Source organism: Nyctibius grandis, chromosome 11 (genome assembly GCF_013368605.1).
Source record: "Nyctibius grandis isolate bNycGra1 chromosome 11, bNycGra1.pri, whole genome shotgun sequence".
NCBI lineage: Eukaryota > Metazoa > Chordata > Aves > Nyctibiiformes > Nyctibiidae > Nyctibius > Nyctibius grandis.
Window position 1 is genome coordinate 6,360,775 of NC_090668.1, and position 27,883 is coordinate 6,388,657.

The following is a 27,883-nucleotide window of genomic DNA, read 5'->3' on the forward strand; positions in this document are numbered from 1 at the left end:
CTCCAACAATAGGGCTAGAGCTGGGGTGAGGCTTTTCCCTCCCCCCCTGTATATTTGCTCAGCAAGCTCATGGGTTTCGGCTCATTGTATTCATAGGAAACAGCCGGCGGGCAGGGGAATAAAAAGCCTGAAAAATCAGTACTTGCTGCTTTGTTTTTTCCAGGAAATTTAGCAAAAAACTCTTTCTTTTGTCCTGGCTATCCCCAGGGAGCAGGGACAAGGGCCCACAGCCTCCAAGCCATAACACCGCGGCACCAGGTTTCTCTCCCCTTTCCTCCCGCCTGCCAGAAAATCACACTTCTTGTTTTAGCTCTGCCCGCCTTTTGGGCTCGTTTCTTCTTCTTTACGTCAAGCTGCCGCATATGCCACCGGCAGGAAGTTTTCTGCTAAACCCAGTCCTAAGAAAGAAACGAGGCAGGGGGGGGAGGCTTTCGCTTTCAGCTGCCAAACCCCGCCGCAGACCTGCCAAACCCTCCTGCAAATGCTGGGTCAGGACCTAGAGCACAAGTCTCAGGGGACACAGGGCTTTTTTTATCAACCATCAGCTCATTTTTCCCCCAAAAGCAGCAAAAAAAAGTTGAGCCCCACTGTTTGGCAGGCTGTCAGCCCGGCTGTTCGCTCCTAAAAGCCATTCCCCACGTCAGAGGCAAGGGGAGCAGCACGGCGCCTGCCCCAGCTCCCACGAGCAGAAGGTGCCGGGCTGGCTCCGCACCCACACAGACCCCCCGTCGCTATTTATACCCCTCGCTTTCCGCGGGCATGGGGTGGGTGGTGAGGAGGGGGGTGCTGCCAACACCCCCCCTTTGGGGGTTTTTCCAGGGGAAATTGGCCCGGCTTCTTGTTCTCGATGGTACCAGCCTGAACTGGGAGCAGCAAGCCCAAGGCACAAGGGGCTGCTGCTGGAGAGGGGAGGTGGGTAAGACATGGAAGAGGGTGAGGGGACCCCTTGGCCGTGGGGGAAGAGAGACAGGGAGAGCCCGGCCACCGTCCCAGCAGCATCCCTCAGCTCCCAGCAACACCCAGCACTCGCCTGCTCTTTGCCACTCTTTTATTTCAGCGATGACATTCTCACTTTGGTCACAGCTCTGAAAGGTTGTTTTTTTTGGTAGCTGTTGTGTTGCTTGTTTTTCTTCATTTGAATCCATTTTCTATAATATTATAAAATTGTACAAGTGCAGTAATCACCGGTTGATAATAAATAGGTATTTGTTAGTTCACAAAGTTAAAGTGCTTTGAGAAGGGATGTAAGAAGCTCTATCCTAGATTCAGGGGGGGGATCTTGGAAATGTAGTGCTGTAGGAAGCTCTGGCCTGTTGTCCGTAGTCTGTGGTCACGAGAGGCACATGGCATCTCTCCCTCTCGCCCAAGAGACCCCTGGGGCACTCTGAGGGTCTCTGAGCAGGCACGAAGCAGGAGCTGTGCTGCTGTGACAGGTTATTGGAAGCATAAGATACAACAGCCCCTCCGTTACACGGCCCGAGGCTGGGGGGGTTCGGCCGTCCAGAGGGTTTGGACAAGGTGGGGGATCGCCCCTTGCCCGTAGGCGCAGGGAGAGCGTCCCCTTTTTCACAGTTTAGTCTTGCTCGGAGACCTCAAAGCCCAAGGGAACCAAACCCTGGTCCCTCTGTCCCCTCACTGCAAGGGAGAGAGGGAGATGTGCTGCGGGCAGCGGGGACAGCCGCAGCCCCCCGAGCCCGGCAGCATCGCCCTGAGATCAGCAGCCTGCAGCCTCTTTCCCTGAGGAAGCTCGATCCCTCTCCCTGAGGAGAGGTGCGGGGAGCAGGGGCTGCCTGCTGCCCACACATAAATGCCCTTAGCTGCCTGCAGAGGATTTGTGCGTTTAAAACTTCGTCCCAGGGCCTCCCCGGGTTTGGTTTGGGCTCTGCTTCCACCTCCCCTTCCAAGTCATCCTCCAAGGCTTTTCCATGCCAAACACCACTTTTGCACCTGCCCTTGCCTGCAGGTTGCCAGCACTAGTTCCCCACCTCCCTCCCATGTCAAAGCCAGCTGTAAAAAAAAAACAAACCCAATAAACCAAACCCTAAAATCCTTCCAGAGCCCAATTCTCCGGACCAGAAGGGGACTCACACATGACATAGGGAGCATTCCAGCTGCTTGCCAACCCAGTCATTAGCCACTAAGAACGTGGAGGCATCAGTCCCCACTCAATCAACCAGTGAGAAAGGCCAAGGGCTGGCTCCTCCTCTTCATCCCATGCACATTCCCGAAGAGAGGAGTCCTCATGCCCTGAGGATCAGTGCATGCACATCAGCAGAAGTCCCCTGAATGTCCACACCAGGGTAGGCTCAGGATAACCAGTACAGAGCTACCAGCGCGTGCTTGGGGAGAGGCCGACACCGCTCCCTTCATGCTGCTGGGTACAGTGAACGTCCCCCACGTGTTTGGGAACCCCTTCCCTCCCTGTCCCCAAATCCTGCTCCATCTGGCCCTGCAGTTGCCTCTTCCTCACCGTGACTCTTCCACCAAGGCCAAAGATGGAGGGGTTGCTGCCCAGGAGCCCTTTTGGGACAGTCAAAGATTAACATCCAAGGAGTGACTAAGAGAATGGGGAATCTTCGTCTCAGGAGCGGACAGCAAGTGCAGGAAGAGCAGCAGCAACCAGGACGGTGGGAACACAGTCCCGTCGTGTTCAGTGGAAGAGCTTCACCAACACCACCATGAGGAGCAGCTGTAGCCAAGAGCCAAACGTCATGGTGGCCTGGCCCTTCTGGGACATGAACCTGAGCTGGTTGACCAGGCGCTCCTTCACCAGAGCCTGCTTGAACCCGTCCTCCTCAGAGACGCAGACGTAGTGGCCGTAGTGAACGTGGCTCACGTTCTGGATGAAGTGGAAGCAGTCCTGCTGGGGGTGGGTGGTGTTGCAGGTCTTGATGAGGCTGTTGTTGTGGTACCAGTTGTAGGTGGCATAGTGGGACTCGATGGGACAGTTGAGGTAGTAGCGGGAGAAAGGGACGACTGAGATGTTCTGATAGTCATCTACTGGAAGAGATTGAGAAGGGGGGGATGAGACATGCATCTCCAGGAACAACAGATTCCCCCACAAGGCTGGAGGGAAGAACAGTTGGGTCGATGGGGACAAGTTACATGGCCATTTAATGACAACAGCAGGGCCTGACCCATGCCTGGTGAAGTCCATGGGACTCTCCTCCCTGGACATGAGCAAACACAGAGTTTGAGCCCTCTCACCCAGCTCAGAAGTACATTATCTAGCGATTAACTCCAAGCTGGGACTTGCTTGGTGTCTTCACCTCAGCATGGTGATCCCCAGCCCCCCAGCAATAAGCTGCAACTCCTGGCACAGCCCACACAAAGCCGTGAGAACCAGCCACCCTGCCCCAAACACCCCCTGGATAAATGGCCTACAGCTCAACATCTTCACATACCTTCCTTAATACTCCCCTTCTGGCACTTTCCTCGCCACGGGTCCAGGTTCAGGTTCTGCTCTACCTCCCTAGTAGATGGGAACAGGCATTAACAAAGCACTAAGGGAGAAGCAGCCCTTCAGGGCTTAGGAAAGGAATCGAGGTGGATCAGATAGGGAAGAAATTTTAAACACCTGCTATTATCTGTGGAGGGAAAAACACACCCCACACCCCCCACAAATGTGACACAACCAGCAGAGCCACACACATTTCTAACAGCAAAAGAGGGGCTGAGTGCTCCAAAGCCATCGCTCTCTCCCTCCCCCAGAGCAGGGGTGCTGCAGGAGGGACAGACCCCTGCAGAGGCACAGCTTTTAGGGGACAGCACAGACATCTGCGCTGTTACTGCCTCATTTCTCTGTGATGGGAAGATGGTCTCAAAACCATGTGCAGCCCTGGCTGGGAAGAAGAATACTGAGGTCTGGGTATTTCTCACGCAAAAGCAACCAGCTGAAGGTGATGGAGCAAGAGCAAGTGGTGCCACGTACCGGTTTAGATAAACCGCCTGGCAGCTCCCGTTGAGCCACCCGCAGTACGGGTCCCTCGCCAGCAAGCAGCTGTCACAGTTGTTCCGATACACCCTGCACATGGCCATGGGTATCTCCACGACTTTGTTTGTTGAGCCGACGTACAGCATCGCCTGCAGGAGGAAAGCAGAGGGGCTGATCATCCCAGCACTGTCACCTGATGAGTGTCCAGCACTTGTCCTGCAGCTTCACTGGGATACTGGGGTGGATTTCACCTGCAGGGCTGGTAGATCCCCAGATAATATGGTCATATGTCCCCAGCATGAGAGGGGAAGCAGCCATCCTTCCCCCACCAGCCCCGTGTATGAATAAGGTTGCTCCATCAGTGACAGCAGTGTTGTCACCTCTGGGTTGGAGCATCAGTACTGTCTGCCAGCAAGGCCCAACAATTAGAGGGAAGCTGGAGGGGGAGGAGAACACTCCCCAGGGAGCAAACAGCCTCATTCTTCCCTCACCTCCAGAGGACAGGAGGTATCTGGAAAGCTCCGTTGCCCACTGACCAGACTGTTACCCAGGACTGGGGACACCAGTCCAGCTGTAAGGATTTAGCAAAACACGCTGCAGGGTCCCCCCACAAACCCACCCAGAGGCTACTTCCAGATCCAGAGGCTGTCATTAAGCCATCTGTCCCTGCCTCCCCTGCTGCCCGCTTTTAAAGCTACAGCCTGACCCTTGTTTTCCTTTCTACAGAGCAGGCAGAGACCCACCCTCTTGTGGTCCAGGATCATGGACTGGATCGGGTCCTTCTTTGGGAAGACCTGCAGCTCCATGATGTTGTGCACCCCGTCCGGCAGCTCCACGATCTTGTGGATGGATCCCTTGTCTAGAAAGAGAGAGAGCCCTGATGAAACGTGCTGAGAGCAGAAAGGCAAGGCAGGGGGGCTGCAGGCAGGGGGGGGAAGCCAGGCAGAGAACCAGGCAAGAAAAATCAATGACTCTCCAGCTCAGCTCTGCTTCCATCACTGGCCTGTTCTTGCATGAGCCTCATCTCACTGCTTGCCCGAGGCTGAAACTTGGGGGTTTTTTTGCCTGTTTTTCTAATTAAGCTGACTCCACTCCTCAGTTAAATGACTCCAAACTGGTGATTTAAGAAAACGAGTCAGTTTGGTGGAGGGGTGGAAAGAGAGATCCTGAGGGAACAGTGCTCAGGAAGCCTCAAAGTTCACCCTCTTTTAGTAACTCCCATGGTTTCCCCTTCCCAAATAGACGCTCCCTTCTCCATCATCAACCAGGAGGAGGTGAGAGATGTCACCCCAGGTCAGGCAGGGATTAGGACCCCCCAGGCGCCGGCCCTTCCCTCCGTGCCTGCCCCAGCGAGGGTGGCAGCTGCCCTGCCAAACCCTGCATCTTGGAGCAGGGTTCTGCAAGGCTCAGCTCCATTTAAGCCAAGCCTTCGGGCAAGACAAGAACAAGCTGAGCACGCGTGGGCCCTAATCCAACCCAGGCCACCTACTGAGAGCCGTCTGCTTTTTTTAATCACAGATTGGGAAACAAAAGCCCCAGAAAGTCCCTGCACAAGTGCCAGCGATCAAACCTCAGCGAGGTGTAGAAAAAAGGGATGAGCACAGTTGTAGGGAGTGAGTGCAGGCAGGCAAGAGAGGGAAGAGCTGCGTTAGGGACCTTTGCACCTCCGGGGCAGCGAGTAGCTACACGACATGGGAAGCCAGGCAGCTGCCTGACCAATGCTCTGCCCTCCTGTTCACCTGCAGCTGAATTGCCTTGGCCCAGCTCCACAGCATCACCAGCTGCCCCAGGGCCACCAGCAGCTGTGATCAGCTGGCCGTGTCTCCAGCCAGAGGTGCTGGCCTCGCAGGAAGTCTGCGCTGCTGCACTAGAGCAAGCAGGGACAGGAGGTGACGGAGCAGGTCCCTTTGCAAAGGATTTCTGCTTGACAGTGTAAAACTGCACCTGGGGAGAGCTGTGCTACCCCTCCCTTGCCTGAAAACACTTGGCCTGAGACCTACCACAGGGTGAATCCCATGTGGTGGCATTCTGCTTTCAGCCTGTCTTTGCCTATGCAGCCAAATCAGATGGATTTGGCTGTGCTGGGACTTGGCAGCTCTTTTCTGCTTAACAAGCATATGCTAAGTTGGGAACACAGCCCCTTGCTTCGCTCTGCACTGGGGGATCTTGTCTGCTTCCCTGGTGTTCCCTGCCCTCGAGGGGAAAGCAAACTCCTGGGGGACTCCAAAGGGAATAGTTCCCAGTACCTGTTGCCAGATAAAGCACGTTGTAGCGGCGTCCGTCACCCGCAGAGACCTCGTGCACCCCGATCTTCTGGTAGCGGTGCTTGTTGTGGAATAAGGGGCTCTTGGTAGGGGAGAGGGGCTCCACCCGGTCCTCTACCTCTGGGTGGCTGTCTGCTATCTTGAAGGTCTCACTTGGGGTGTGCTGTCCAGAGGAAACGCACTGCAGCGAGAGGGGACAAAGCCACCATCAGAGTCAGACAGGTCGCTAGGGGTGAGGCTGGAGGGCAGCAGAGCAGGGCAGGGCACAGCATGGACACCTCAGCCCAGGGGAGGATGCCCAGGCACAGAGCACAAGTCCCAGGGCTGCTGTGATTGTGCCCGTGCCAGGCCCTACCACTGATCTCCCCTGCAGAAGTCGCAGTTTAGGAGACTCGTGCCCCGTCCCCCTCCACCGAGCAGCTCAGAGCAGCCTCCCCCCACCCCGCTCTTTGCTGCCAGGTCAGTGGTGCCCCCATAACTGTGGGGCTGGCCTGCAGGTTGGCTTGGTGCAACGCACAGGGATTAGCGAACACAAGGCAAGACATTGTCCTGCAGCTTCACACACAAGAGCTCACAGACCTGTTGGCCGAGGCACTTAAGAGCCTCCCCTTACTTTCTATGAAGGCGTTGGACTTTATCCAGCCTCCTTTTGTTTCCAGCAACAAAGCTCAGATCCTTCCTGCAGTGCCTACAACCTTCCTGGCTGCTCGGTGCTGGGACAGTCCCCTCACCTGCCTCAGCTACTCTGACAACTGCAGTGGCAGAGCAGGGACCAGCTCTCCTGGCCTCAGCCAGCCTCTCCACTTCACACAAGCACATTTTACCACTCACCTGCCCAGGCTTGATCTCTGGGTCAGGACCGTTATAGCCTTTGAGTTTGGATGTCTGAAACACGTTGTCAATGTCCCCAAAGGAATAGACACAAACGGCAGAGCTTCCCCTGTGGGCAACAAGACGAAGAGAGGGTCAGGGAGGTACTGGTCATCATCCCTACGGCCAGGACACGGCTGTGTGCATCGCACCTTCGCTCACTGTGTCCACTCTGGCTGTTTTCCACCCACTTGCCTGCCAGAAAGACCAAAAGGACTGAAAGAAAAGACTTGGCCCATGGGACAGAACATGCCCCCGTTTCGCAAAGACTCTCACCAGGTGTTTGTGAAGAGCCCGTAGACTTTGGAGTGCCGCCAGTTACTCGCAGGGACAAAGACGACATCTTGCAACCAGTTGAAGTTGCCCTTGGTGACCGGGTCGACACAAATCAAGCTGGCCTTCAGGAAGGTGGTCCACTTGGAAGCGGAGAGTGAACTGGTCCCCCCTTTATCTTCCTGGGGGAGAGGGAAAGCAGGGAGTCAGGGTCCCCCTGTCCAGCATCTTGGATGGATAACTGGGGGATGCTCTAGAGGTATATTTGATGCTGGTCATTGCAACAACCATGTACCTCTCCAACATCCTAGTGAGAAAGAACAGGATGATCTTCTCCTATCTCCCCTACAGGCAAGATAGGAGTCAGATGATGGGAAGGCCAAGGGACATGGCCGTACCCCACATGACCTCTGTGGCAGAGGAGAGAATTGAGCCAGAAGGGCCAACTCATGCCAATAACACCAGGTGAGCTGGCGTGTCCATTTGCCACCCCTGTAACACTCTTGCTTCCCCACCATACACTGTTCCCGTGGTACCTTACACAGCTGGGCCACACGGGAGATGTTTCTGGGGGCCTCAGGACTCTTGTCTGGATTATCTTCACGAAAGAAGTAGTAAATCTTGTCCTGGTGAGGCTCTTCATGCCTTAATGTGGTGGCTTTGACAAACTGAGGGTCTGAAAAGGAAGTGAGCTGTCAGAAAACCTTGGCCTGAACACCCACGTTTCATCTGAAAAGCCACCAGCGGGGACCAAACCAGCATGCTGTGCAGCTAACTGCTCACCCTCAGACAAGATAAGGAAACAGACACTGTCCGTGCTCCAGGTAAAGGACAGGTCCGAGCCCATCCTCTACACCTGCCTGGTGCATTGCTCTTCACGTGCCACCTTCGCAGCATGTTCCCCCCTTCCCTCTCCCTTCCACCCACCTCCATGCACCCGTTCCTTTGAAGGCCAAGTCCTCAGAGCCTGGTGAAGCCTCAGCTGCTTAGCAGCAAAGGAAACCCGTTCTCCCCTCTGGTGCAGAGGAGCTATAATCACAGAGGAAGGCTCCCTCGGTGGGAACAAGCTGCACTGTTGTTTGTGTTCACTGTGGAAAACCCAATGATGCTCTTCCTATTAATACACCAGTGCCACCAAGGGCATCCCCAGCAGCAGCAGGGTCCCTCAGAGCATCGTTAGTTGGTGTCCCCGTGGCAGGGAGCCCTGGGTAAGTGTGGGATTGGCCTCGTGGCTCTGGGTCTATCAGGTTTGTTTGCTGGTGCCTGGGTTGTCCCCCTCCACTGCCCTGAGTGAACAAGTCCTGTTTCGCCCTGGTGTCATTTTGATTTTGTCTTTGGCCAGGGGTTCAATAATCTCCCGTATCCCGGTGTCACTGGGGAGGCTTGGGGGAAGACAGCATAATAAGCTCATGGAAATTGAGGAGGGTCCTTTCTATTCCCCACCCCGTCCCATGCATGGCCCATCTTCCTGCTTCAAGGCCTCACCCTGGCTGGGGATTTGGAAAAAGAGTCACTGCCCGAAGTGGAAGTTGTTCTTCCCTTTTCCACCACCGCACGGCAGCTGATGGGCACCTTTACACAACCGTATTTCCTTCCAGCAATCTGACAGGGGACTTGCCCTTCATTTCTCTCCATTTCCCCATCTCCTCACCCTGAGCAAGAGGAACTCGCTTGTCAGTTGTTTTGTCCCAGAAGCAAAGAGGTGAAATTCCCTCAGCTGGCAGCAAGAGAGCTGGAGGGAGCCGCTGGGTCCCTCCTCACCAGCACTGAGGATGGGGACTACATTGGTCCTCTCTGCAGCTCTAGGGGTGACCAAACCCAAGCAAAAAGCTCCAGAGCTACACCTCATCGGGGCAGAGAGGATGCACCCCTCCAAGCTGTGCTGTGTACTTATGGCCCACAGCTGATGACTGACAAAGAGTCCATTTTATCTGCCCAGTGGGGCAAAGCAGCAGGTCCCACACTCACTCTGCATCACCGTGTCACTCGTGTAGAGCTCTCCACCACCTCTCACTCGTCGGAAACGGGGTATCTTGCCATTCTGCTGGCTCTTCTTAATGGTGGAGTAGATGTCGTGACCTGTGGGATAGGAAGGCTCATTTGCAGCTGTTTCCAGAAGAGGCAGAAGGGTTTGTGAGAAGAAAACAAAGAACCAAGAACTATCTGAGCACATGGGCGGGCCAAGGGGACTCATGTAGGTGGTGGATACAGGTCAAGAAACCCAGTCCTCACTGCCTAGGACTGAGCAGGCCTGGCAGAACTCCCCGAGGGACCCCCTTTGATCCTTTTCCTGACAGAGCAGCAGGGACAAATTCTCGCTGCACCTCTGGAAGGGAGCCCCTTCTCTCCGTCTGCCAGGTCCAAAGCAGCAGAGTCACTGCAGGACCCTCCTTCCCTGACGTTTCCATTGCACTCTACCCTCCCGCAGACACTCAGCCCTCATGCCCTCAAGAGGAATACAACCACCTTGTGCTGTGCTGTCCTAGAACGATGTGCATTTTGACAAGGCAAAAGGAAGAAGCAGTAAGGCAAATCACCAGCTAGAGCAGAGGGACAAAACCCTTGGAGCAGCCTCAAGGTGCCCAGGAGCCCCTTTTGGCCACAGAGAGCCCAGCCTTCCTGCATGGCATCACAACCAAAAACACATGGGCAGTCACGCTTACCATCAACAACGACGAGGGTATTCGAGTCCGGGGTGAAAGGAGCAATACCTCTCCCATCCCACGAAGTCCTCTCCTTCCTCTGTGTCTGGAGAAGGACAGAAAGGGCCCTTTAGAAGCGTGATAAGTGCAGGGGAGCCACATGCTCGAAACAGAACAGCAAGTGCTTTGCTCTGGTCCCATCACAGGTGGCCACAACATACCAAGTTCCAGCAGGTAGGAGCGCAGGCACCGGTCCCACACACTAACATCCCATCTCCGTACTTCTCCACTAACGTGAGGTAATTTTTATTGTCCTCCTGCAAGAAAAAGAAGAGGAGCATGAGCAGCTGTGAATGGCAGAGCGCAGCCCCACAGCTCCGAGCCCACAGCGCTACCAAGCACACTGCTACATGGCTGCTTAGATATTCCATGGCTCTTAAAACCAGAAGAGGAAACTGGTATCATGTCATCTGACCTCCTGCTCTACAGGCACTGGAGGTTTCACCCAGAGAGAACATGTGAGAAGCATACACAGTTCCTTCCCCCGCAGTCCTTCAGCCCAAGTCCTCCAACCCTCACCCATCCAGCTGCTCCTCATATGCTGTTCCACCACATGTAGGACCTACCGGACTCCCAGGCATCATGCACAGTTCTTCATTTTTCACTGGGAAGTCTTCCTAGAATAAAAGAGAAAGAGATATGCTTTAGTTCCTTCCCTCTAAAAGCCAACTAACATGGGCTCAGTCCCATGCACCACACACTAGTCACTCTCTTCGCAAGAAGGTCATTAACCACAGCAACGCAGACATCTGCCACACCTTGGCATTTGAAAACCCTTGGGGAGGCAGGGCTGGAGCTCTCAGACCCTCAAGGTGATGGGGACAAGTGGGGACGCAGGGCCAAAGCAGCAGGCATGACTAGCAGTCAGCCTAGGTGAGGTGTTGGAGCGAGTCCAGAGGAGGGCGACCAAGCTGGTGAAGGGTCTGGAGGGTCTGACCTATGAGGAATGTCTGAGGGAGCTGGGGGTGTTTAGCCTGGAGAAGAGGAGGCTCAGAGGTGACCTTATTGCAGTCTACAACTACCTGAAGGGAGGTTGTAGTGGGGTGGGAGTTGGCCTCTTCTCCCGGGCAACTAGCGATAGGACAAGAGGACACAGCCTCAAGCTTCGCCAGGGGAGGTTCAGGTTGGACATTAGGAAGAATTTCTTCTCAGCAAGGGTCATTAGCCATTGGAAGGGGCTGCCCAGGGAGGTGGTGGAGTCACCATCTCTGGAGGGGTTTAAGAAAAGACTGGCCGTGGCACTTAGTGCCATGGTCTAGTTGCCATGGTGGTGTCAGGGCAACGGTTGGACTCGATGATCCCAGAGGGCTCTTCCAACCTGGTTGATTCTGTGATTCTGTGATTCTCCAAAGGATTTGAGGAGAGGATCTGTTGTTGTGGGGAATGGGTGTTCGATAGTGAGTGGTGGTGTCTGAGGGTTGGGATGCTCGAACCACTCTGTTCCTGGCAACAAGGAGGGAAGTATCTGGGCCCAAACTCCAGCAACCGACTTGAGAAGGACAAGAAGGGGTCATGAGAAAGCCAACCAGGGGGGGTTTCCTGCTGTATTAACTCAGTGCCCAGCTGATCCAGAGCTTCCTGCTTTTGAGGAAAAGCAGCCTGGGCTCCGACAATGGAAAGGGATGGGAACTGAGCTTCTCCCCAGTGACGTGAGTCAGTGTCCCTTCCCATGCTAAAGAAAGGGTGCCCCACCGGGAAAATCCTCCCCCTGGGGCAAAGGCCTCAGGAGGACCACAGCCTGGGAAGAACCCATGCACAACTAGCATAGAAGACTCCCCCCTTGCTGCAACCACTCGTCATACTGACGTTGCAGCTTCCCGGATAGATGGGGCAGGCTGGTCAGAGACCAGACCCTTCCAGACCTGACGTGGCTGCTGGCAAAGACACCGAGCAAGGTATCTGGTGTTTGAGCTGTGAGATGGATGCTGAACACTTTCTTACATGGCTCCAGGGCCAAACTTGTTAGCAGAGTATCCTTACCGTGTAGTTCTCATAGGTTGCAAAGTTGTAGTAATAAAGCTTTCCCTCTCCCCCGACGTAGATGGCTGAGCTGTTTTCTTGGTGATAGAAGACCGGGTACTTCTCACTCCTGGGAAATGCGTACTCTTTCGCACCTAGGAGTGACACAGAGGAGACACTCATCAGGGGAAGCGCAGCTGACTGCAGAGAGCAGCCAGCTCAGGCTGATCACCTCCCTTTCCATGTCCTCGGTGCGAGTGAGGAGCAGAACAAGGCCACAGGGCTGGGGGCCCTCTGGGATGGCTGGCCCAGCACCAGGCAGGCAAAGGCAGCTCCCAGGCTCAGAGCTGAGCTATTGTCCCCTTGGCCCCAGGGGACCAGAGAGCTGCACAATGGAGTGGCCCTGCCTGGCGCCTGCAGGGCTGGGGATGGAGGAGGAGGAGGAGGAGGAAGGGAAACTTTACTGCAGGAGCTCTAGTGCAGAGCAGAAGCTCAAAGTGACTCAGGACTGGCTCTGCAGCAGCCAGGTGAGCGCTGCCTCCTGCCTCCCAGCTCTGAGATGAAGGGCTCCTTCCCCGCTCTGGCCATCCCCTGACAACCACCTCGCAGATTTGGCTCCTGCACCCTCTTGCGTTTGACATGCCACAGCTTTTTGTGCTCTGCTTTGAGATCTTGTACACGCTTAACTGGGGCTGTGACTTCTCATCTGCCTTGCAGCTGGGGGTCTGCCTCCCCGTGCTCACAGGGCAGATCATCTCCTAACCATGCACAGCCCAACATCACACCTCTGCCCACCAGCCTCCAGCTGCACTGTCAGCATCCTCCCTCCCAGGGCCAGGAGGGACGGACAAGGTTTAGAGCCCCCAGGCCAGAGCCCACGTGTGACAGGGGAAGGGTGCACATAAAGCCACAACTCACGGGCTCCACACCCCAGATGTGAACAAGAAGTGAGCTGCAAGACCTAGGACCCATGTCACAACCAGTTGCTGCAGATGGGAAGCTTTCCCGGCCCAGCTGGGAGGAAGAACTGCCTGTCCTCCCTCCCCTCTTTCCTTCCTCTTTTACCTTCTGACATTTCCAGCTCCTCTTTCCTAAAAAACATCCTCCCTTCCCCTCTGCGTTGCCAGCTCAGGTGTGGGAGGCTGGCCCTGCACCGCAGCGCCGTCAGGAGCCTCCTCCTTTGAGGCTTTTGCTGTCTTCTTCATGGGGTCTGCTGGTCCTGCATCTCCTCTGGGATGGTGCAGCCACATCTGGGCAGCTTTGAGCAGCCGTGCCGGTGGCCCAGCTCCGCGGCAGGGTGCAACGCACATGGCACACGTGCGCTGCCAGAGGCTCCCCTAGTTGGCAGCAATGAGATGCATTGCTCCTCCAAGGGGAAAAAATCTGCAGTCAGGACTGACCTCTGCTCAGCACGACAGGGCGCTCCCTTTCCATCTCTCCCTCTTCTCCCTTTTCCAGAGGAGAGGGCCTCTCTCCTGGCAAGTGCTGCTGCTCCCAGCAGAAAAAAGGCTGCATCTGCCTCAGGAGCTGGCTGCCTGCACAGACAGGCAATTAATCAGTGGCACGTGTCCCTCTCTATTTATAGGGGTGCTTGGCAGGACGGGCAAAGGACAATCTTTACACAGCCCAGCGCGCGCTGCGCAGGGGTCCCGCCAAGGCTCTGCAGAGCCGAAAGGAAAAAAAAGACTTAGAGGTCACTGAGGCTACTGAATGCCTGCTCCATTTGTGGCTTTTTTCTCCACTTCACTACACTGGTCACATCTCCTCCAGGTCTCTAATCCCTGCAGGGCTAAATGGCACCCAGGCAGCAAAGCTCCGCTGCTTCTCGCTACCACACCACCTCCCGGCTGCCCTTCCCCTGCACAGCACCGGGGACTCAGCTGGCGGGCCCCCACAGCCAGGAAAGCCCAGCTGGATGGCAGTCCTTGCCTGCTCCCCTGTCCCTCCCCAGCCCTATGGTTTCTCCTCGAAGGACTCTGAGAAACTCCTGAGCATGTGCTTTGCCTGCTGGAGAAGCTGGCATCGAGGCTTTTCAGAGTGACTGTGCAACTCATTCGCTTAAGTGGCCCTACGAGCAGGATGCCAGCCAGGCACACCAGCTAGCCTGGGCATCTCATCAGCCACAGCCTCAGTCTGTGCTTGCTGGGGAGGAGAGGACTACAGAATCACAGAATCAGCCAGGTTGGAAGAGACCTCTGGGATCATCAAGTCCAACCATTGCCCTGACACCACCATGCCAACTAGACCATGGCACTAAGTGCCATGTCCAGGCTTTTCTTAAAGACCTCCAGAGATGGTGACGCCACCACCTCCCTGGGCAGCCCATTCCAATGTCTAATGACCCTTGATGAGAAGAAATGCTTCCTAATGTCCAACCTGAACCTCCTCTGGCAAAGCTTGAGGCTTAAGACTAATCCCCTTTCCACCAGCCCCCCTTCCCAGCAGTCCTCAAAATCCCTCTCTTGCAGCAGGGCAACAGCCCACGCACACGGGAGCCCCTAAAGCCCTTCTCCCCCACCCAGCCACCACAACCCATCACCAACACGCCACAGACTTCAGCAAACTTTGCTTTTGTTTTCGAACCTTCAGCCCGGCCCCAAATTTGCTGCTAACCCAGGGAAAGCTACACCCACTGCCGTTCCCCACTCCTCCTCCTCCTCACCCTTTTGCACATTTCAGCCCTGCGTGATCCTCTTGCCTTTGGTTTCGTTTCGAGGCCTTTTCACAACACTGCCTCTTTCGTAAGCTCCAGCTCTGAGCGCCGTGCCACCCTGCAAGGACACACTTCTCTCCAAACAAGTCAGAGACAAACAAGCCCAAAACAATCATTTGGTTGGCGCCAACGTATTATTTATCCTGCTGTGCCCTGGGGACTGCCCTGAATCACTAAGCCGAGAGTAAACAGCTCTGCTAGCCAGGGCCCAGGAGCATGTTTGCGGCTCCAGCGCTGATTTAACTTGATTTGGAAGGGAACCTTTTAAAGGTGTTTCCGTGAGCGTGTGCTGGGGTCCCTCTGCCTCCACCACCAGCCCTCCAGCTGATCAGCAAAGCTGCCTGAGACAGCTCGGCTTAGGTGAGCGGTTTGACCCCCTTCACCTCTGCTTCTCCTCCAGCAGGATCTGGGGGAGCAGCCCTGCTCCCCCAGACCGGGAGCCTGGGGTATAAATGGCTTCAAGAGCTGGGGATGATGAGGCAGAGGGCATCTAACGGCCCATGTTATGCCCCCAAAGAAGGGGACGTGCCTCTCCGAGCAAGACCAAGGCTGCTTTTGATGCTGCAAGGAAAGGCTCACCTCCCTGGAAGGGGGAAGGCATGACCCTGTCACCACCCTCCCTCCAAAATAGAGTCCAGATCTCCAGAAGACACAGGGCTCATTTCCAGAGCCTCGCTAACCCCATCGAGTCCCTTTGCCCAGCCTGCACCACAAACCCCACCGTCATCGTGCAAATCAATGGAACAATTGTCATGTGAAATGCTAAGCCCGGTCCGGAGGAATGAATGGGAGAAAAAGCAGCTTTGTGCTTTGCAGGCGAGATGGAGAGTACCACAGCAGATTGTAGAAGAAGAATATTAAATGAGGGAGAAGGAGGGAGCCCGGTGCATCGCGGAAGGATGCCTGTTGGGTGAGGTAATGGAGGAGGAGGGAAAGGAAAAGGGAGATGCTCTGGCTGGGATGAGGGCAGGGAGGCCCGTCCTAAACACACAGAGCACGATACAGATAACGGAGCAATCCTGCTTCCCATCTCATCTGGGCACAGCAGGGTGATATGTCTGGCCTCCCTAGACACTGCTTGGGCAAATCCAGCTTCAATGACACACCAAAGGGCTCTCTGGCTCCCTTTGGCTCCAGGAGTCCCTTCAGAATGGCACCGAGAGCCTGGCCCTCCCCAGCACCACGGCGAGGTCCGGCTCCCAGAGCATCCCAGAGCTTTGTGCACGTGGGGAGCGTGCCCCCACCTCCAGAACAGATGTCCAACTAGAGCAGCAGCGTGGGCGTGCAGCATCATCGCAGGCAAACCCAAAAACCCAGCTCTCATCCCGGCTGGAGGGCTGACTCAGCTACGCTGCTCCTTCTTCCCTCCACGCTCCACCATTCCCTGGTCTGGCAGCTGGCTCCGGCATCCCAGACGCTCAGCTTAGTCACTGGCTTGCACGGCTCCCAGCGCCGGTAGCCAGTGAGTCTTTGCAGGTCTGCAATTCACTGATGCTGGGGGAGGACTGTATCTCCCTAAAATGGATGGGATGGTTTGGACTCTGCTTGAAATAAAGCTTGGGAAGGAAATAAAAAGGGAAGGAGGACAAGGTAGGAACATCCTGGGAGCGGCGCTGATGCAGACAGGCAGATCCTTAACCTGGTGCTCATAAAACCCTTGTTTAGTGGGATCCCCCTGGAATATGAAGAGGGGAAACCAGGCAGACTATGAGATTTACCTGCTCCCCAGCACTACCCCCTCCACACCATGGGTCCTGTGCTGCCTGCACTCTCCCAAGCCCTCCTGCTGCTGCCGTAGGACTGGAACACGGGGCTGGATCACTAAAGAGCAAAACAGCATTTAAACTGGGGCAGCGCCAGAGCTCGCCTCCGCGTCTCCGTGCTCCCTGACGCCCAGGCAAACCACCCGGGGACTCTCCTCACTATAACACATTACAACACTGTCAGTCATTGCCGTCGCACATCCTACCCTCCCCGGCACGACGCCCGCGGCACTGCCACCTGCTCTGCTGCCTGTAGGTCTGACAGCCAGCGTGCTCCTGCCTGAGTCACGGCACTGCTCAGACCCTTTCCTGGCTCCCTCCTTCTCCAAACAACTTCTCATTTCCCAGGTTTTATTCCTTCCTTCCTTTTTGAATAGATTGAACAGGTTACGACCTTGATAGCGGCACATCCCTGCCGCAATCCGACCGGGATGGGCTCTGACGGCAGAGCTGCCTCCTCACCGCTGACTCACAGACTGGCCATGCGGGGAGGGTCCCCCAGCTCTCACCCCCTACACCTGTGCCAGGAGCCCTCATCCCCCAGCAATGCGGGCCTGGCCGTGAGTCAGGGCTGACTGTGCACTCCAGGTTTCTGCACATCACTCCGCTTTTGGGAGCACGAGCGCCGCCTCGCCCCGATGACATCAATCTCTCTTCTGCTCTCACTTCCTCAGCGCACGCAGGACGCATGACAAGCGGCCCAGCATGGACACATCGACTGCTTCCCTTTAAGGGCTGGGAATGCAATTCAGGTCCCACTGCCTTAGTCACCCACTTTGGGGTCAGGACTCTGACATCACCCCACAGCGTGGTTCCAGTTTCCCTGTTCCCCATGGTGAGACCAGGAGGATAATCCCTGGATTTCCTACCTGCTTGGCCAGATACCACCAGACAGTCCCCACCCCAAGGGGAGTCACAGCACCCACCCCAGAGAGATGGAGACACCCCACAGGGCTGCCATGGGTCCCCTCCATCCCTGGGAGAAGGACTGGACCGAACCACACTGCTCCCATCCAAAAGCCACGTGCCGTCTGCCTCCCCAGCTCCGCCATGGATGCCGGCAAGAAGCCAAGCTGCACAGACTTTTTTTTTAGATGATCTATAAATTCCCAAGTTGAGACATTTCGGAAGGAGGAAGCATGCCTCCAGGGAGCTGCCGTGCTCACTGAGCAGCTAGGCTTTTCCTTCCCCCGTGACTGCCTGGAGGAAGCAATGTGACACAAGGAAACCACAGTCGGGCCAGGAAGGTGCTCCCCAGAGCCCTGCTCACCCACCAGCCATCCCCTTCCCAGGGGATGGATGCCTTGAGCAGTCTGATGGGCTTCTGGGACCCAGCAGATCCTGCAGAAACAGGTTATTTTTTTTTATAGGAATAATTTGTCTCTAGATGACACAACCCAGGAGGGATGCTCTGGCAGGGGGTTGTTCTGGCCTGCCACAGAGTAATTGAAGGGCTGCGAGTTGCAAGGTCTCCAACACGCCACCGGCCAACGTGCCTCACGGAAAATGATAGGGTTTCTGAGAAAGGGGCAAAAAAAAAAAAGGCAATACAATGTGGGAAACCACTTCCTTCTCATCGCTCACAAAAAAAAACTGGCCCCTTGTTGCCTCCTCTCCCCAGCTTACACCAGCAGCACGCTGCTGAGGGATTCAGCTGCGGCCCTGGGAACCAGCCTCATTCCAGCCACCTCTCAGCGCTGGGGAAGTGGAGGATCACCCCTTGGTGCACAGGGCAGCCCCGCACCATCTCAGTTCAACCTATGCTCCAACATCAGTCACGTCTCAAAGAAAGCGCAATAAAAAGAGCAGAACCCATACAGCCCCATCCCCTAGAGATTTCTATCCCAGACCCCTGCAGTCCCTCCCAGGACCAAAGACCATCCTTGTCCCCCTTTCGCTCCCTCCCTGTCCCCTACCTGTTCAGCTTGGCACAACGTAGTGGACTGGGAGCATGGCCACGAGCTGGTACCCATCAGCCTGGTGCCTGGCACGTCTCAGAAGGGGTTTGTGCTGCCTGCCTTCCCCTCCTGGTCTCCCCTCTTCCCCCATCACCTTTTCAGAATGCTTGCAGGGACCTCCCAAAAACTCCTCTGCAGTATGAAGTCTGCCATGGGCCAAAAGATATTGGGGAGCAGCACTGGCAACCAGGCAGCCAAAAAGAGTGCTAAAAAATGTGTCTTGCTGAAGTGGGACCAAACCCAGGCACACGTGTTCCCTGCTCCCTGCCACGGGGAGACCCCCAGGCCGTGCCCATGCCCATGACGAGAGCCAGAGGGCAGGGTCTGGCAAGCAGATCAAACAAGCCCTATTGCAGGCATCAGTCATCTCTACGGATTTCACAACCCACACAGCCTCTCCCATGGGGCAGGGAAGGGCACTGGCCAGGTACGGCAGCAAGGCTGAGGTCAGAGCAGCTGCCTGTGCTTTAGCCAGGCACTCCCACAGATGCATCCCAAAAGTATGTGCGTGCCCAGAAAGGACAGAGTAAGTAAAATGGTTTCCCAGTGAAGGCAAAGTGCTTTCTCATCAGCCCGGGGCAGGTAAAAGCCCTGACCGCAGTTTCCCCATGCCCTTCATCCTGTAGGAAATGGTGTGGTTCAGTTCCCGAAAGCAGCAGAGCTGAGAGCGAGCGCCTGGGCTGTGAGCTGCTCTCCTCTTCCATCTGTGACCACTGTCCTTCGCGTGGACAACCCGTGAGCCCAGCACTGGGCAGCACAGGCAACCACAGCAGCTCGGGGAGCATCAGCGGGACATGCAGCCCTGAACCCTGGCTAGGGGTCCGTGCGCTTGTGGGAAACCCGTGAGAAAGAGGTGTGAAAGCACGGAGGGGAGACGTGCAGCTGGGAAGCCCACGTTACTCAAAGCCAGACCTGATTGCCTTACACATTTCACTCCTCTTTCTCATTTTAAGTTTGCAGCAAGTCAGAGTGACAGGTTTTATCTGCTTGGTAATTCTCATCCTGTCTCTCTCCCAAGACAGTTTGGAGACAAGCAGCATTTAATCATCTGCCAAGAAACCTCACGCTATCTTTTCTCACACCCCTCCCTCTGAGCACCCCTCCAAAGGAAGGAGCGAGGCCATGGGTAGGTCAGGAACATCTACATCCTCCCCACAGCGGGACTTTTCCACCCTACATTCCCGGCTACCACCATACAACGCTACTTGCCCTTTCTTTGGCTTCTTCCCTAACCACTCCTGAAGACCCCACAATCACGGGGCGCTCAGGCGGCTGCTTTCTGCTGCCCTCGAGAGATCCCTACCATCAATAGCAAAACGCTCCGGAGCAAAGGAAACAATTCAGCCTGCATTATCAGGGATACATCCTACAAAAGCTCTCAGCCTGAGCACAATCCAAATGCCCTGAAGGACCACACTAGTACAGAGGAAAGGCTCGAGCTCGCAGAGTACACTCAAACTAGACAAATATGCTTTGAGTTACACTACAGAAGGCAAATATTCTGGTGCATTAATGATTCCCAGTCTATTTCTGGTAAGCTCCGTAGCGCTTTGGCAGCAGGCAGTAGTACTCAGTGCAGGGGTGAGCGAGGGCAGGGAGGAAAAAAAACCTCTCAGTTTGGTAAGCCAGCTGCTGGGCATGGGCATGCCTGCTCAAAAGCTCTTTGAGAGCTACGCAGCCCATATACCCTTTGCTAGGGGCCTCCAAGCCAGAGCCAGAGCCAGCAGCAATCCCAAACGCCCACTCAGCAAACAATAAAAGAGATCCTTAACCTGCAGCCAGGAAGGAACAAGCCTTGAATTCAAAGCCTCCACCATCAGGCAGGGCTTCATGAACGCGGGCAGCGCTGCAGGGCTCCGCTCCCCCTCTGAGGGCTTGAACCACAGTACTTCATGCTCCAGGAAGCATGGGTTGCTCCTATTTAAACACAAAATGACTATGTGACAGGCATGGCAGCGTTTTCCATGCATGCTAACACATTATGATATCCCCTGCCCGCCTCCCGCGTGCTCACCCCTCCCAAAATTCTGCAGCACTGAAGCCCGTGCCACTGCAAGATGAGTCCAGTGCCTTTGATTTCACGTGCTTGTCATCTACCAGGTACAGTTTTTTCCCTACCAGCCCCGCAGCCGAGCTGCTCGCTGCACCCTACGGATTGCGGGTGCTAAATTTAGAGCCAGGTTTTGTTACTTTCCAAAAGCCCTTCTCTATAATGACAGTCCCGTGCCGTGTTCCTGCTGGAAGCTGGAGAACTCTGGCCTCTGATGATGGCATTTTATTGTACGGTCACTGGAACAATGGCAGAACAACAAAAGGATCCTTTTAGCAGGAGAGCTCCTGTCTGGAGAAGACGGCTGCCCCTCCCTCTAGGAAGATCAGTTTCCAGAGACTGATTTATCATAAAAAGCCTTCCAGAAGAAAAATTGCCCTGAGCACCTCTCTGCACATCCACCAGCAAAAGAGCCGCTTTACCTTTTAGCTTAATTGGCAGCCATCTCCCACCTCCCTGCTGCTGGGGAGGGCATGGCCAACAAACCCTTCTCGGGCACGTGCCCTCTTCTCCCAGCCCAAGGGAGGCTAGCCAGGAGCTGGGCACAGCGTGAGGGGACTGGGCAGTGCCCCATGGAGCCTCCAGCCTCTGCAGATGTTTCAAGGTGAGAAGAAAGATCCACGGCTCCAGAGCGAGGATAAAGTTTCAGTTCCCTCCCGAAAACAGATGAGATCACGCACGCAGCAAAGGGACTTTCTTCCTAGACTGGGAAGGGCCCTGGCATGCTCTTAGCAGCCCCCCTACCTGCTGCTGGAGGCTTGCCACCCCTGTAACGAATGTTAGCTAGGTCTCAGCCCTGCAGCCGTAGGGGTTTGTGCCAGGGAAGGCCACGCAGACCTTCCGAGCATCCCCTTTCTGCCCCCTTGACCCCCACCAGCGGGAACACACAATATCCGTTCTTCTCACATGCATCCTTGGCCGCATTACTCAGCCTTGGAAAGCCAAACCACGGCATTACAGTCAGTCATCTAAAACCAGACACTCCGATCAGACTTTCCAAAACTTACGTTATCCAAGATACAAACAAACGCACAGCCACGGTTGTTGCAAGCAGCCTAAGGGCAGGTGTCTGGCTGGGGCTGGCCACGCATTCCTCAAGGAAACTCCTACAGCTCCGTAAACTTGCAATGCCCTCTCCCTCCTAGTACACACATGCCCCACAACAGAGAATAATTTAAGCCAAGTGGTTAATTAGAGGTGTAGTCACAGCAGCAGGAGGATGGTGACACCAGTTAGCACAGGGTTCAAACTGGGGACTGGATATTTACAGCACTAGAGAACCAGAGGTGTCATTAAGGGCAATATTAGGTTTATTGTATGAAGCTTGTTGCTCCAGACTTAAGCTGCTCTGGAATTAGTAGAGATGGGAGGAGATGCTTCTGCATCCACCTCCTGTGGCACTTAGAGCATTTCTCTGTCACACCAGACACCGGACGCAGTTAGACACAGCCTACTACACCGGGTGGAGCTGGGATCGAAAATAAAAGAGGGCCCAAGAGGAGGAACAAGTCCTATTCTTAGAGCAACCAGGAATAGCCACACACCATCGGATGTGGCTCAACAGGAGAGACCTGGCTGCAAAACAAGGCATTTCCTCCCTCCAACTCACCTTCCAGCCCTTTTTCTGGATGGAAGCTTCCTTAAAAAGCATCTTGTACTCAGTACTCAGATTTAGTTTGTACTCAAGTGCTCAGGCTTAGATTTAGTTTGTGCTGCCTCAAAGCACTGAGCTGGACTACAGCAGCTACAGAAAAACTTCCCAGGTCCATTTTATGCAGTTCTGACCCTGAATCAGCCCGAGGGTTGGCACAGAGCTGGGCAGCAGGTCAGCAGTTTGCATCTGGCTCTTTCCCAGCCTTGAACATTTCAGTGAAGCAGCCACAACTTTTGTTAGTTTGCCCCTGCCTGTTTTTTCTTGTGTGTCATACTCTTTCAGCAGGAGGTGGTTGTGTTTCACTCGGTTTGTTTGGTTTGTTTTTCTTTTTCAATCTGCACAGAGAAAAGAATATTTCCAACCAACATCTTCCCATATCAGCATCACCCACCCTGTGAAAAAGAGCCATCTGCAGAAAATAGCATTGCTGGGAAAGTGAGTAGCTTTCTCCTGGAAATATTGATGCTCTGAGAGCTTCGTGTGAAACTGCCCTACAAAGATGTTTCACACCCATGGGACTGTGGCTCCTGAGAAAACAGTGCTGCCGTCACTGAGGAGTAAAAGCTGGTGCTAGCACCACAGCCTCTTATTTTGCCACCGCTCCACAGCGGTATGAGTCCAGCCTCGCCTCTGCTCAGCTCTCCTCTTCCTTTGCTAGCTGAACACAGCACCAGTGGGCAAGCACAGCTCCTAGAAGGGCTCTTACAGCACTCACAGGTGCTTGCTGGCACAGGTTTCCCAAGACCAGGAGAGGCAGCTGAGCTTGGCAAAGCCCAGGAGCTACTACAGGCAGCGTGTGCTATTTCCAGGAATTGCCATTTCAACTCCCTGCCACGACCCAGGGCAGGCTAGACCCAGTTTATCCAGTCGAGGCAGCCAAAGGTCAATCTTTTTCCCCTTTGGGACCTACTTATATCCTGTGAGCTACACACCAGCTCAGAAGCAGTCCCCTCCAGCTTCCAGCCTCATCTGTTAACGAGAAAGAGGGGAATAATTAAACTGCCAGACCCCATCCTACCCCAAGATGGGAATGCAGCCAGAGAGGGGCTGTGAGTTTGTCTCGGATCTGCACACACACAGGTAAACAGGGACAAGACCAGCTTAAGCATGGCAGTAGCTAAAAATTATTCCTGTTCTGTACCAAAGGCCCCAGGCTACAGGAGCCTGACCCAGCCCTCAGGCTCCTGCCTCTCCTCGCTGCTCTCCCCAGTGATGTTCCAGTCATGAGACAGCCAGCCTGGGATGCCACCCTCCCGCGCCACACAGAGGGGCTGTATCTGCTCGCTCTGTCACCCGGACAGCTCTGCCCAGCCCCGGGACACAGCGGTCTCCCTCTCTCTCTCTCATCAGAACAGTAAACAGGGTATCTGTGCTGACAAGCAAAAGCTCAGTGTGGGATGTGAACACACCTTTTCAAAACAAAGCCCAGCTGGTCAGCGTTTCGTTAGAAAAATACACAGGGGGAGGGCAGGACTGAAAGGGAAGATAAGCAAAAACACAGCGTGCAAGGTTGAAATGCTTCTGCACCAGCCCAGGCTAAGGCTGAACTCACTCCCACTCTGCAAACCTCAACAGAGGGGTAACTTGCCATTTATAATCTTCCTTCGTCAGGACACCGAGGAGGGTAACAGCCAGAAGAGATCCTGACCCATCTGTGGGCTGGGTCAGCCGCAAAGGGGAAGGGGGGCAAAGTCCTTGTCAGTAAAAAGGATCTTAAGCGTTTGAGAGATGACCAGTGGTCCGGGCTGACCTCAGCCCTTTGCTCCGAGTGTCTTTCCCCTAAGAGGAAGAAACCCTGCAGAGTCAGACATGCTTTCAAATAACTGCTTACCCAGCCGGAGCTGAGAACCAGCCACCTGTGCTGGCTGCTGGGAGGGCTCCAGGGATCCCTCACCCTGCCTTCGGTGGCAAACGCTCCCCAGCACATATTGAAATGGGGCTGGCTGCTGGGGGGGAAAAGTGTGCCCCTTCCTCACCCCCCTCCTGCACAGTGCTGCAGCATCAGGGAGGCAAAATAAAGGCAGAACAGCAGCAGCAGCCAAGGCCTCGAGGCTGGCTCTGTACGCACTGCGTGCAGAGAAAGGCAGATCTGCAGAACACAGTGCTCCAGCCACCCACCACTGCAAGCCCAAGTCCCCAGGACTGTGAAATTACTTAAACCCAGGCAGCTCCAAGCACCGAGACTGGCTGACTCTGTTTCTTTGTCTTCAGATCGGAGCTCAGGATGCCACCTAAGCCCAGCTATGTTTTTTTCTCAGCTCGCAATGTCCCCTCACCTCTTTCTTGCTATCAAATCAGACAACAAGGGACCATGGGGTGAAACAGTGGAATAGTTCAGGCTGCCTGCAGTGAGGCCGAGGCTCTCCCCAGCTCTGGCGGGGTGCTGGTGCTGGGAGTACAGCTGAGAGATACCGTTTTGCCCAGCACCAGTTTCCTCCTCTCCCCCAGCACCACAGCCTGCACATCCCATGCACGTACTCTTCCCTTCTGGAGGGAGCTGGGCTCCAAGCCAGCTGCAGCAACCTCCCCCCTTGCCCGCTGGGCTGTAACGTCTCAAGGTGTCTTTGCTGAGGCTGCCATACCTGGTGCTAGTGATGGGCTGTGGCGTGTAAGCAATTTAATTAGGTGAAGAGCTTCCAGCTCCCGCGGAGCCCAGGGCTGAGGCCAGCACTGCACCACAGCAAAGGCAGCACGCCAGGCCCAGCCCCGGCACAAACGCCCATGCAAACGTCCCACGCTGCTCCTCTTCTCCAGCTCACTCCCAGCCTCCAGGACCAGGTTTGCAGCTCCATCTGCAAACCAAGCCCTGCAACCCTGTCACCCCCCTGGCAAGGGACGAGCCTCTCTATCTGGATGCAAACAGCAGCTTGCTGACCTGCAGGTTTGACCGAAGATGCTGTGCTTGCCTTTCACTGCGCCTGGAGCGCTGGGGAAGTGAGAGGGCTCCCTGCCACCCACCGTGTCCCCTTTGCCCCTGTCCCATTTCTTCAGCCTTCCCCACAGCCTCCTCCTCACCCACAGACCCACTTCCTAAAGGGCAGAGGTTACGTCGAGCGAAATGCAATCTGTTAAACAGGACACAGGACTGCCTCTGATACCTCCCTAACTGAAATCCCTCAGCCTGTGTCCCAGCTAAGCTCTCAAAAAAAAAAAAACCAAAAGAGAAACAGATAAGCAGAAGCTGATCCCCTTGCAGGGAAGTATCCTAACACTGAGTGGCTTAGGTGTTTGTTGGTGGCAGATCCTCGCTGTGTTCAGTGCCGGGAAATCCACGCTCTGACAGATGCAGGGAAAGGCCAAATGAGCCCACTGCGTGTGCGTGCCACGCACAGCTCACGGGGACAGGTGGAAGGCAACCACTCAAGCCCTCTCTTCCCCTTCAGCACAGCTTTACTCCAGGACAGGCACTTCCAACCACACCAGACCCCTGCAATTCAACTTTTCCCCCCTTCTCCTCTAAGCAGCACAGGGGAAATGTCTATGCAGAAATTGATGACCCCCATCCTCTGTTCAGTCTCAGGCTCCCCCCCGCTTGCATCCCCTTTTCTGAGCTTCATTTGCCAGCAGATAAAAAGAATGACACAATACTAAGAGCAACCTTTCAGTGCCCTCCTTGCCGGTGTCTCTCCCCTTTGGCAGGGGCCACCCCTGAGCCACGCACCCACTGCCCTTCCCTCTGCCCCTGCAGAAGACAGGTATAATAAATAACGGCCGAAGACTAACAGATGGCACAGAATAAACCACGGGAAATTCGTGTCCTCTGAAGTTGCCGGCGAATAGGAAGAACAGAGGAGCTGTTGTACTGCAGAGCAGCGCGAGAGCCGCAGCTCGGCTGGACCCGCCGGCTTAGCCAAACACCAGAACCTCCGGGGACAAGACGGGGGCTTTTGTTAAAGCCTCCCTGGAGGGTATTAATCAAAAAGCTTGGAAGACACACGATAAAACCAGTAAATGTTAGTCTGTCTCTTTCCAACACACAAAGCTTGGGCTGTGCTCTAAGCTTGCCCCTTGAAAACATTTCTTTGTTCAGTTTCTGCTAAGATCACATCTAAGTCCTCACATGCCATTTTAGACGTATATATTTTCCCAGAGAACATCTGCAAATATTTACTCACAGAACTCATTTGCAGCTAACAGGGTAAGTACAGATTAAGAAGAAAATTAACTGTATTATGCAAATACACTTCTCCATTTCTCCCTGTGAGTTAGAGGAAACAGTTACTGTGTCTGTTTTAGGGCTTTTCGACAGCCTTTAACACACCCAGCTTGTAGGAAAATGGTTTTAGAATATACAAAGGACATGGCAAGAAGAGGGACCTAAAAATTCAAATAATAGCAAACAAGGAAGCCACAAGCCCCTTCCTGAGATCACATGCATTTTAGCACACTTTAACAAGAGACAAAAGTCTTCCTGAAGAGACAAAAGAAATAAAAAAAGACCAACTCTTCTCAAAAGACACACAGGTAGAAAATACAGGGCACAGGGAGTAGCTGTCAGCTGCAGCCACTGCTGCTGCATCTCAAGGTTGCAGCCCACCACAGCCCGGGACTTACCTTGCGGAGCCGTGATGATCCTGGGGTTCACCTTGGAGCGCCCCGCTGCCCACATGCCCAGCTGGCTGGCCCACAGGGCCACGAAGAGGGCAACCGGCGACCTCCTGCCCATTTCTACTCACTCAGCGAGCAGAGATCCTCAGCTTGTGAGGCTGACAGCTGCATCGCTTGCCTTATACAAAAGAGTGAGCAACATCCAGGGCAGCCAATGACTGAAACAGGGCGGGACTATGCTTAACTTCCTAGGAAGCAAACCTCATAAGAGAAAAAAAAAAACGCAAAGTGACCCTTAATTTAGCACCTGATCTTTCACAGTTGGTACCTGCAGGCTTTGCTGGGGGTTTTTGGTCCTCCTTTATTTTTTTTCCCCCCTCTTTCTGTAAGGGGAAGGTGGGAATCTGATGGCTTTGTTCACCTTCAGGCTCTCGAGAAAAGCTGCAGCTGACCCAAGCCTTGCAATCAACTTATCATAGAGACTGGTAAGAGGAATATTAAGGCTGATATAAATGAAATAACAATGGAAATGCGTGTTAAGAACACACAAGAAGCAACAGCAGACCAAGGGCGCAGAGACTGCTAACAAAGGATGCTGCTCCCGGTTGCTTAGAGGGATGTGTGGAGGCAGCAGGAACACCTTGCTAACAGGAGAGCCCACTCTACTATCAGGAGGATGCAGCAAGGCTGCAGCGTATCTCATGTGCCAGCCTTCTTCCTGCTAGTGTTACAATAATAGCAGAAGACCACTCCCAGCAAAACAAAGCACTGCCCAAAAAGTCATTTGTCATTACAAGTCAGGAAGATCATTAGACAAATACCAGAGACATGATGACAACTCAGCTGTGTCCCTGTGTAACGCACCCCCTCGCCAGACCAGTCGTGCTGGTGGGAGTGTGGGAGTGAATGACATCCCAGAGCACATGTGGGAAATCCTCTTGGAGCTGGGGTGAAGAAATACTCCCTTCCCTAAGACCTGCCCTTACTTTTGTGATGCTAATGTTCTCCGAAAGGCCGGGATGCTGCGGCACAACCCTTGGAAAGTGACTTTGCTTAAACCTCCCCATTGCCCATGGGGAGGCCAGGAAGGGCTGTCTTGTCTTTGTGAAGCGCCGTGAGGTTTGTTAATGAGAAGAGCAGGGCATTACGTGCGAGGAAAGCGAGGTGGGACGTGACCAGAATAGGAGAAGCCCCA

General features: G+C 54.7%; 1 protein-coding gene across 2 annotated transcripts; it reads right to left on the reverse strand.

Moving 5' to 3' along the window:
• Positions 1-1,033: 1,033 nt before the first annotated feature.
• Positions 1,034-26,852, reverse strand: SEMA7A (semaphorin 7A (JohnMiltonHagen blood group)). 2 transcript variants are annotated; one of them, XM_068410229.1, is made up of 14 exons: positions 26,695-26,852; positions 12,024-12,157; positions 10,610-10,660; positions 10,205-10,300; positions 10,005-10,089; positions 9,310-9,420; positions 7,878-8,017; positions 7,345-7,523; positions 7,030-7,138; positions 6,181-6,379; positions 4,678-4,793; positions 3,932-4,083; positions 3,405-3,472; positions 1,034-2,997 (listed from the first exon to the last, which is right to left on the reverse strand). In XM_068410229.1, exons 1-14 carry the CDS (start codon positions 26,804-26,806, stop codon positions 2,651-2,653), a joined length of 1,899 nt encoding a protein of 632 aa, XP_068266330.1. In that variant the 5' UTR covers positions 26,807-26,852; the 3' UTR covers positions 1,034-2,650. The 2 variants fall into 2 exon arrangements, with proteins under 2 accessions (XP_068266330.1, XP_068266329.1); XM_068410228.1 differs by having other exon boundaries at positions 1,034-3,000.
• Positions 26,853-27,883: the final 1,031 nt, after the last annotated feature.

Coding starts and splice junctions, on each gene's coding strand:
- SEMA7A (XM_068410228.1), bottom strand. CDS start 26,806: ATGGGCAGGAGGTCGCCGGTTGCCCTCTTCGTGGCCCTGTGGGCCAGC. Junction 7,139..7,344: donor GGGCTCTTCACAAACACCTG/GTGAGAGTCTTT, acceptor TGTTGCCCACAG/GGGAAGCTCTGCCGTTTGTG. Junction 3,001..3,404: donor GAAGGGGAGTATTAAGGAAG/GTATGTGAAGAT, acceptor AATCTCTTCCAG/TAGATGACTATCAGAACATC.